This window comes from Bidens hawaiensis, unplaced genomic scaffold (assembly GCF_021521415.1).
Source record: "Bidens hawaiensis isolate Kalapana, Puna unplaced genomic scaffold, B.hawaiensis_p1.1 tig00016743_1, whole genome shotgun sequence".
Lineage (NCBI taxonomy): Eukaryota > Viridiplantae > Streptophyta > Magnoliopsida > Asterales > Asteraceae > Bidens > Bidens hawaiensis.
In genome coordinates this window covers 157,388-167,230 of record NW_027492533.1, presented here as the reverse complement: position 1 = coordinate 167,230, position 9,843 = coordinate 157,388, and the positions used below count along the sequence as shown (strand labels likewise).

The 9,843-nt window shown below is 34.8% G+C and overlaps 1 protein-coding gene across 1 annotated transcript; it reads left to right on the top strand.

Moving 5' to 3' along the window:
* Positions 1 to 213: 213 nt before the first annotated feature.
* Positions 214 to 9,274, top strand: LOC143551907 (ABC transporter G family member 29-like). Its single transcript, XM_077042250.1, has 17 exons — positions 214 to 584; positions 3,771 to 3,980; positions 4,078 to 4,322; positions 4,404 to 4,534; positions 4,633 to 5,025; positions 5,121 to 5,719; positions 5,800 to 6,070; positions 6,156 to 6,309; positions 6,395 to 6,475; positions 6,567 to 6,703; positions 6,781 to 7,113; positions 7,230 to 7,604; positions 7,693 to 7,826; positions 7,908 to 8,135; positions 8,230 to 8,401; positions 8,489 to 8,743; positions 8,835 to 9,274. Exons 1-17 carry the CDS (start codon positions 214 to 216, stop codon positions 9,105 to 9,107), a joined length of 4,362 nt encoding a protein of 1,453 aa, XP_076898365.1. The 3' UTR covers positions 9,108 to 9,274.
* Positions 9,275 to 9,843: the final 569 nt, after the last annotated feature.

The following is a 9,843-nucleotide window of genomic DNA, read 5'->3' as shown; positions in this document are numbered from 1 at the left end:
ATATAACCAATTTCGTCCTCACCCACACTCACACTTTGATCGATAAATAACACACAATAATATTTTTTTATTTAACCCGTCCCACTTGATCAAATGAATGGCCTTATCTTGCTTCCGTTGAATTGTAGTAACATATTATAAATAAATGCCGACCACTATTTCTTATTTAAGTAAGTGATAACCCATGACAGATACATTCCTAGTTTCAAAAACATGGAGGAAGAAATAACCAAAGTGAGTATCACTCAAAGTCTGGGAAGAAGCATAAGCAAAGGTCTTCACAGACTATCTCCGGGAGCAGGTGGCAGCCATGTTGGACGGAATATTCCTCACTCGATTGAAGACGAAGAGGCCTTACGATGGGCTGCTTTGGAGAAACTACCCACCTATAACCGCTTACGAACCACCATCTTCAAGTCTTATGATCTTCCAGCAGATCAACAGCAAATATCTAACGAACAGATGTTGTTAGATGTGCGAGACCTCGATTCGCAAGCTCAACAAAGCTTTATCGATAAGTTTTTTAAAGTCGCCGAAGAAGACAACGAGATTTTCTTGAGGAAGTTTAGAGATCGGGTTGACAAGTAAGCTTTCGAGTAAATCATTAGGTCCTGTTCGTTTCAAGGATTTGGATGGAATTCTAAGGAATGAATTGACATGTTCGTTTCATTAAATGAAAGAATGGAAATAGAAACTAAATCCCATTAAATCTCACATTTCATGGGATTTCAACATCCCATCTATTTGAAAGGGTTGTTATGAAAAATAAAAACCTTTTCAAAAAAAATTCAAAAAAATTAATAAAAAAATTATAACTCAAAATATAAATCAAAAACGAAAAATGTAAAAAAACTAAAACGTTTCCTTCGTTGTCCTTGTTCTTCAAAAAAAAAAAAAAACCGAGAGTGAAGAAGATTCCAATTCCAATACATATTAACCAACTAAACACATGAAAGGGATTCTCAAACATTCCATTCCATTCCAATTCCAATTCCAAATCTTTTAAAAAAAGTCCGTGAAACGAACGGGTCCTTAATGAATTTAAATGTTGATATGTGTTTATATGCTACTAGGAACTACTCCACCAGTCACTACTACAATCCTCATAACAAATTATCAGTTAGTTTCTTGATCCTCATACCAAATCATGTTGTGTCTACAAATCCTAAAATTAAGTGGATTTCGTTAAATTAGAGATATATGTGGTAAGAAGCTTCTGTTGAGGGCCGATGCAATTATCTTGAGATCAAAGTTCCCAGTGAAGAAAAGATGTAGGGAAAAGGCTAAACATGTATTTGCAAAAAAAAACAAAAATAGCACTATCTAATTAGGTTGCAATAATTTGATTTGACATAATAGAGGCAGTATTGACTTTGTCAACTCCTAATTACAAATAAACTTATTACTATATAGTCATCACCACTGATATATTATCCACGCACAACACTAAAAAAATATGGCTTTTTTCAGACGGTGAAAAAGCTTGTTTTAGGCGGTTTACGGATCTCCTAAACAGATATCGCTGCCAAAACACCAAGGCTATTCTAGATGGTCTTGGGAACCAGAATATAGACCAAGAATAAACACCAAGAGAACAAACCAAATTTAGCCTAGAAATGCCTAAAAACGACCAAGACAGTTTATACTTTATAGAGGCTGTTTATAACTTTTCTCATATCACACGGGTCATATTAGGTTTTACGGTCATATGATGCATAGAAAATTAAGGACAATAAGGGACCATATATAATAAATAAGGTTTAATACAATCAGTTTCATAAATTAGTTTGAGCATTCCAAGCTCATTTTCTATCCATATGAGAGCATTCTTTTTGGATCCACTGTATATCTCTATAACTATACTAAAAACCATTATATTTTTATTTTCTTTTTAATTAAATAATACTTTTCTTATATCTTTATCATTACATTTTTTCTCTCATTCATTAATTGACACTTTAAAAAAATATACAGAGTGAACAATATTTCTTAAAATTTACTCACGAACAGTAACTTTTTCTCTCTCATCAATTCACAACCATTTCATAAAGTAAAATATAGAGAGCACACTCACATATTTATGGAGGAGTTGTTATGAATGCTCAATTACATTAATAATCACTATATTTTCTTTCTCATTTTCAAGTAGATAATACCTTTTTTACAGCTTTATTATTATTATTATATTTTTTCTCTCCTCTATCCACAACCACTTTTAAAAAATATTAAAAAATTACATGATGTAAACAATATAAACCCAAATTTAACTTTTCAGCATAAAATTTTCTCTCTCCTCCACTAATAATCACACCATATAATTTATAAAACTTACTTACATATTTATAGTGAACATGCTGAGAATGCTCTTAATATGGTTTACAAAAGTTGTATAGCCCGTATAACCTTATACAACGTGTATATTTACAAAATTACTGTGTTGACAGTAGTGTGTCGTGGCGGTGGAATCATGTTGAGCCCAGTGGGGTAGAGGTATACAAAACCCTTTTTTCCCCACGAACTGGTTTGGTCAACGAATGGTCAAAACTAGTTTGATCCAATCCGGTTCGGTTTAGAAACCGGTTTAGGAGTAGAACTTGTTCAAACCTATCAAATTGGTTCGGCTTATAAACCGGTTAACTGGTGAAAACCCGGTTTTAGGTAAAAAGACCGGTTTTTCCTAAATCAGGTCGGGTTTAAAACCGCTTTGGTTATGAAATGTTCGAAGCGCTATACGAATCGATAGTCCGGTTAGGTTTACGGTTCACCGGCTCCAAGAGGTTTTTATGCACATGGGGAGGGGGGGTGTTGGGGTTTAGGGCCCACTCAACTTTAACACAACAGTATAATAGTTTTCAAAAAGTAGGCCCAATAAAAATAGACCCTTTCAAATTTTGTCTTCTCAATCTTTCAATTTTAGTTTTCAAAAAGTAGGCCCAATAAAAATTGGCCCCTTCAAATTTTGTCTTCTCAATCCTGTAGCATCTCAATTATTTTTCGTTTTCTATTGTTTGGTACTTTACTACTTTTTAGCTGGTATCAAATTGATTTTTTATTTGGCATCAAACTAAATTGCAAGTTCTTGAACTATTCACTTAATCATATGTTCTTTTCTGTTTGCAATTTTATTTTGTTAGTAACTATTCAGTCAATTTAGATTGCTAAATTTGCATCTTCTAGTGAAACCATTTGACACCCTCAAACTTATGTGTATTTAAAAAATCTGTTATTGAGATTTGGTTGTCTGCCTAAAGTAGTGTGTCATAATTGTGGGAGTTTCATATCGCTACACTCAATTATAATTTTTGTATCTGACCCGTTATAACTGACATGTACTTCTAACATAATTCATTTGTATTCAAGTGACAAAAGTTTCTGAATCTGTCACTTATGTATTATGTCAAAAGTTATAGAGTTAGTATAATCTTATATGACCCTTTTAAAAGTGGGAGTGGTATATCTATATGAACACCCTTTTAAAAGTGAGGGTGGTGTATTTAAACCTCAAAAACAAGATGCTTCATTCTTTATATAAAAAGATAAAATAAAACTCATTAATTTGAGATAGAGAAATTAGCTATTTTTTTAAACTTTAAAAAGATGACAAAAACTAATAGTAATAGAGTTCCATAACAATAAACGAGGTTCAAAAAATTTAATTTAAAAACAGTAAATATTTTGTTTACATTTTCCTTTTAAACAGTTGACAAAGAGAGCTAACTTTGAGATTGTTTAAGTCAACACCTAATTATTGATAAACAAAATAATTTCAGGGTTGGAATCTCCCTACCAACAGTAGAAGTTCGGTTTCAAAACTTGTCCGTAGAAGCTGATTGTCACGTCGGAGATAGAGCACTTCCGACGCTGATAAATTCTGCTAGAAATATTGTGGAATCCCTTCTAGCTTGTATCGGTATCAGTTTCAGTAAAAAAGCAAAACTTCGCATTCTTAAAGATACATCGGGGATTATTAAACCCGGAAGGTATGCATCATTCTTCGAGATCATATTATTTGCTGTTAACTTTTTCTTTAAGATTTAAACAAAGTTTTATTTTAACATTCAATTTGTAATGTTACAGGATGACACTTCTTTTGGGGCCACCATCTTCGGGTAAGACGACACTTCTATTGGCATTGGCGGGAAGGCTGGATCCCAGTTTAAGAGTTGAAGGAGAAATAACTTACAACGGTCATAAGCTTAATGAATTTGAACCACGAAGGACAGCAGCTTACATCAGCCAGATGGATATTCATGCCGGAGAAATGACCGTCAAGGAGACTCTAGATTTCTCAGCAAGATGCCAAGGAGTTGGAACTCGTTTTGGTAATTAAATGAACTTTCCAAGATCCAATTATTTCTTAAAACAAAAACATATGGGTTATAACTATAAACTTTGGAACACAGAATTACTATCTGAGCTTGCGAGAAGAGAAAAGCAACTAGGGATCATCCCAGAAGCTGAAGTTGACCTTTTCATGAAGGCAACTGCAATTGAAGGAGATCAGAGAAGCTTAATAACTTACTATACTCTAAGAGTAAGCGAGCCTCTTTTCAAGTTTATAGTACATATCTTAGCAAAATCCAAATATGAATATGTTTGCTATTTATCAATTATCATGAAACCTAAAATCAGATTTTGGGGCTTGATATATGCCGGGACACTTTTGTTGGAGATCAAATGAGACGAGGTATCTCTGGAGGCCAAAAGAAGCGTGTGACCACCGGAGAAATGCTTGTCGGACCAGCAAAAACGCTATTTATGGATGAAATATCAACAGGTCTAGATAGCTCAACTACATTTCAGATAGTAAAATGCATGCAACAAATAGCACATCTGACAGACTCAACAATCTTCATGTCCCTACTACAACCTGCCCCCGAGACCTTTGATCTTTTTGATGATATCATCCTACTATCTGAGGGCCAGATTGTGTATCTGGGCCCACGAGAACACGTTGTTGAGTTCTTCGAGAGTTGTGGGTTCAAGTGTCCGGAGAGAAAGGGTACTGCTGACTTCTTACAAGAGGTAATTCAGCACTAAAATTTTCTTTGTTTGATTATGTACTAATGTACTATGAAGTGTATATTAACTTATATCATAATTTTGAATGTTGATGATAGGTGACATCTAAAAAGGACCAAGAGCAATATTGGGCAGATAGAAATACACCATATCAATACATCTCAGTGAGTGAGTTTAGCCAACGGTTCAAAAGTTTTCACGTAGGGGAGAAGCTACAATGCGAGTTATTAATCCCATATGACAAAAGTCAAAGCCACAGGGCTGCTTTAGTGTTTAAGAAGTACTTGGTACCCAAAATAGAGCTCCTCAAGGCATCATGGGACAAAGAAGTGCTTCTGATGAAAAGAAATGCTCCAATATATGTTTTCAGAACTATACAAATCATGTTTATATCATTTATTTGCACAACTCTTTATATAAGGACCTCAATGCACCAAAGGAATGAAATAGATGGATCCCTTTATATAGGTGCACTTTTAGGCAGCATGCTTATCAACATGTTTAATGGGTTTGCTGATTTGGCATTGACTGTCATGAGACTTCCTGTTGTTTACAAACAACGAGACCTCATGTTCCACCCCCCATGGGCTTTCACACTACCAGCTTTTCTACTTCGAATTCCCATATCTATAATTGAAAGTATTATATGGACTGTTCTCCTATATTGGGGTGTTGATCTTGCCCCTGATCCTGGCAGGTAACTAATTATTATTTTTTTCTAATGTATTATAGTAAATATTCAACACTATATGCTAATGGAATATGTTTCATGTTAAGGTTCTTCAAGCATCTCCTCTTGGTTTTTCTGATTCAGAATGTGGCAGCGGGACTGTTCAGGCTGATTGCGGGAGTTTGTAAGACGATGAATATGGCCAACACGGGTGGATCTGTTGTACTTCTGCTTATATTTTTGTTGGCTGGTTTCATTTTACCAAGATCCCAAATTCCGAACTGGTGGGAATGGGCTTATTGGCTATCACCCCTGTCTTATATCTTCAAAGCCATCACCATCAATGAGTTCCTTGACCCCAGATGGACCAGCCAAAGAGTATGTCCCTATTTTTTTCTTATAACTAAAATCTTAGTAATTACTACAACATATACTATATATTTGATATTTCGCTTTTTCATAGAGTACCGACAATACAACGAACTTAGGTTTTGCTATCTTAAAGAATATGGATATCCCAACTTCAGAAAGCTCATATTGGATTGGTGCTGGTGCTCTTCTTGGATTCATATTTCTTTTCAACATCCTTTTCACTGTGTCTCTTATGTATTTACAAGGTAAGTTAGTTGACTGTTTTAAAATTCTTGAGACTAGTATATCTTTTAATAACTAAACTTGGTGATTATCATAATTACTAACTAGCCCCTGGAAAACTACAAGCAATAATCTCCAAGGAAAAAGCTGCAGCCATGGATGGTCGTGATGTTGAAGGAGCCAATTCAAGTAATCGTGTTCCTGAAACTTACTAATATTATACTTTAAGTTTACATGAAAATAACTAATTATAAGTTTTAACTAAAATCAAACTTTGTAGAGGGAAACAAGGAAAAGCACCAGATCCATTCTTCCATTTCCAATGCTAAAAGTGCAAATAAGAAAGGGATGGTTCTTCCATTTACACCGCTTTCCATGGCATTTGATAACGTGAATTATTATGTTGACATGCCTAGCGTAAGCTCATTTCTCTAAAATGCTATTCGTTTAATATATGTATCATAGATTTAGTCTTCTGATTATTGTTGAAACAGGAAATGAAAGAAGAAGGTGTGACAGAAAATAGATTGCAGTTGCTGACTGACGTGACTGGTGCTTTTAGACCTGGAGTCCTAACTGCTTTGATGGGAGTTAGTGGTGCTGGAAAAACTACTTTAATGGACGTCTTAGCAGGAAGAAAAACAGGTGGTTATATTGAAGGAGATATTAGAATATCAGGATTCCCAAAGAAACAAGAGACATTTGCTAGAATATCTGGATATTGTGAACAAAATGATATCCACTCTCCCACAGTAACTATTCATGAATCTTTGATCTACTCAGCTTTCCTTCGCCTCTCCAAAGAAGTTACCAAGGAAGACAAAATGGTAAAATACCATTGGTATTATTAATGAACCAAAAGCATATATTATAATAATAATAATAATAATAATAATAATAATAATAATAATAATAATAATAATACTTTCTTTTATGCTTTCAGATATTTGTGAGTGAAGTGATGGAGCTAGTTGAACTAGACAATATCAAGGATGCAATAGTGGGACTTCCAGGAGTCAGTGGTTTATCAACAGAACAAAGAAAAAGGTTAACAATTGCAGTAGAACTTGTTGCTAATCCTTCAATTATTTTCATGGATGAACCAACTTCAGGGCTTGATGCAAGAGCAGCTGCCATTGTGATGAGAGCCGTAAGAAACACTGTTGATACAGGGCGAACTGTTGTTTGCACCATTCATCAACCTAGCATTGATATATTTGAATCCTTTGATGATTTATTACTTTTAAAAAGAGGAGGGCAAGTGATCTATTCAGGTCCTATTGGCACACATTCTCAACAAATCATCGAGTATTTTGAGGTATGTGCTTTTTTTTTTTTTTACTTCCATGATAACTAAATTAAAAATAATGAAGTCAATAGTAGTTTTGTGTTCTTCATTTAACCAGGCGGTTAAAGGGGTTCCAAAGATACCCGAAAAATACAATCCAGCGGCATGGATGTTAGAAGTGAGCTCGGGTGCTGCAGAGATGCGGCTTGGAATCGATTTTGCCGAATATTTCATGACATCATCTGTTTATCAGTAAATATTTCACATAGTTATATAAATTAAAGTGACATCTGTTTATATAAAGTTAATCATTAACTAATATGGTAATCATAGGAGGAACAAGTCTTTGGTAAAGGAATTAAGTGCACCTCCTCCAGGAGCAGTAGATCTTCACTTTGAAACACAATATGCTCAATCTTCATGGGGACAATTCAAGTCATGTTTATGGAAAATGTGGTGGAGTTATTGGCGAAATCCGGATTATAACCTTGTCCGTTTCTGCTTCACCTTGCTTTGTGCAGTTATGGTTGGGACAGTATTTTGGAAAATTGGCAACAAAAAGTAAAATCTTGCAAGAATATTTATCAATAACTTATAAAATTATAAATGAATTTATAAACAAGATTCATTATTGATGTTAATTAAATCCTTTCAGGTCCAGCAGTAATGATCTGAGCACTGTTATAGGCGCCATGTACGCTGCTATTTTCTTTGTTGGTATTAACAACAGCCAGACCGTGCAACCAGTTGTTGCTACAGAAAGAACGATCTTTTATCGAGAAAGAGCAGCAGGGATGTACTCTTCGTTACCTTATGCCATGGCGCAGGTAGGTTTTATTTCTAAACAAATACTTATATGTTTACATATTTGTTTCAAATTTTATGAAACTTTTTTTGTTGAATTTGTGATTCAGGTGATTGTGGAGATACCATATGTATTACTTCAAACGATATATTACACAGTAATTGTGTATTCTATGGTGTCGTTCGAATGGACAGCTGATAAATTCTTCTGGTTTTTCTTCCTTGACTTCTTTTCATTTCTCTACTTTACATACTTTGGAATGATGACTGTTTCTATCACACCGAATGACCAAATAGCTGCTATATTTGCTGCCGGGTTTTACCTACTTTTCAATGTCTTCTCAGGATTTTATATCCCACAACCCGTAAGAACGAAATTTCAATTTCTTAAGTTTTTTCTTTCCTGGTTTTAGAAAGAATCTAGAGTTGACTAACGTTGACTTATTGAATATTTAGAAAATACCCGGATACTGGATTTGGTACTACTGGATCTGTCCAATGGCTTGGACTGTTTACGGGTGCATTGTTTCACAATATCATGACGCAAATTACGAAATTGTTGTGCCTGGGCAGTCACCTAACCCAACCATGTCAGGTTTTATCAAAGACTACTATGGTTTTGAATTGGATTACATGGGTCCTGTTGCTGCGGTTCTTGTCAGTTTTTGCATCTTCTTTGCACTGCTTTATGCCTTCTTTCTTAGGACACTGAACTTCCAAACGAGATAGAAAGCATGTAACTCGAGTTTGTAATGTTTATATATTGTAATTTAATTCTACTATTGGGTTGTTGGTTGTTAGGTCATTTGTTTTATACCTAAGAAAAAGATGCCTCTGTGCTTGAAATTCTTCATAAATCCAAGATAGTAAGCACTAATTCAAGGTGCCTTTGTGCTTGAATTCCTTCATCCTTTTTAAACTTCAGGTTGTTGAAGTAACCCAGAGAGAAAACATCTTATGTTTCTCCTAGATGGTGTTGCTTAACAAATTCTAATTTGTTAGTTTTTGATAACTTCTCCTAAGTTGTTTTATACCCTTGTGTTTGAAAGTCTTCTTCCATATGGTCCTTGATCTTAAGAGCACACTTCATTCATGTCAGTTGTGACCAAGAGGTAGGTCAGTTGGCTTCTACTTGTGATTACATTCCATTGCACGAAGCTCTTTCTTCCTTGATTTTCTTCATTCCTCACAAGGAGTTGATCCTTGATCCGATAAACTACTTTTATATGGTTGTTTTGTTTTGTAGGTCATGTCTCCACTTGACTGACACCTGTAACCTTCTCCAATGGGATGTTCCCCACCTTCTCTAAGTTCTTCATCTTCTTGATAGAAAATTTTGTTTACAAAACGTGGCGAGTTTTGGGAATTGTTTTTATCAGAAATGTTGTTGTTATCGGGTTATTATAGGGAGTTAAGAGTTTGGTGTAGGATGATTCCTAACTCGGAACCTGTCAGACTTCGAAAG

What these genes read in the sequence shown, in the direction of transcription:
- LOC143551907 (XM_077042250.1), top strand. Translation starts at nt 214, where the DNA reads ATGGAGGAAGAAATAACCAAAGTGAGTATCACTCAAAGTCTGGGAAGA. An exon ending in CTGCTGACTTCTTACAAGAG is followed by an intron (nt 5,026 to 5,120) that starts GTAATTCAGCAC and finishes TGTTGATGATAG; the next exon opens with GTGACATCTAAAAAGGACCA. An exon ending in TGGAAAATTGGCAACAAAAA is followed by an intron (nt 8,136 to 8,229) that starts GTAAAATCTTGC and finishes AAATCCTTTCAG; the next exon opens with GTCCAGCAGTAATGATCTGA.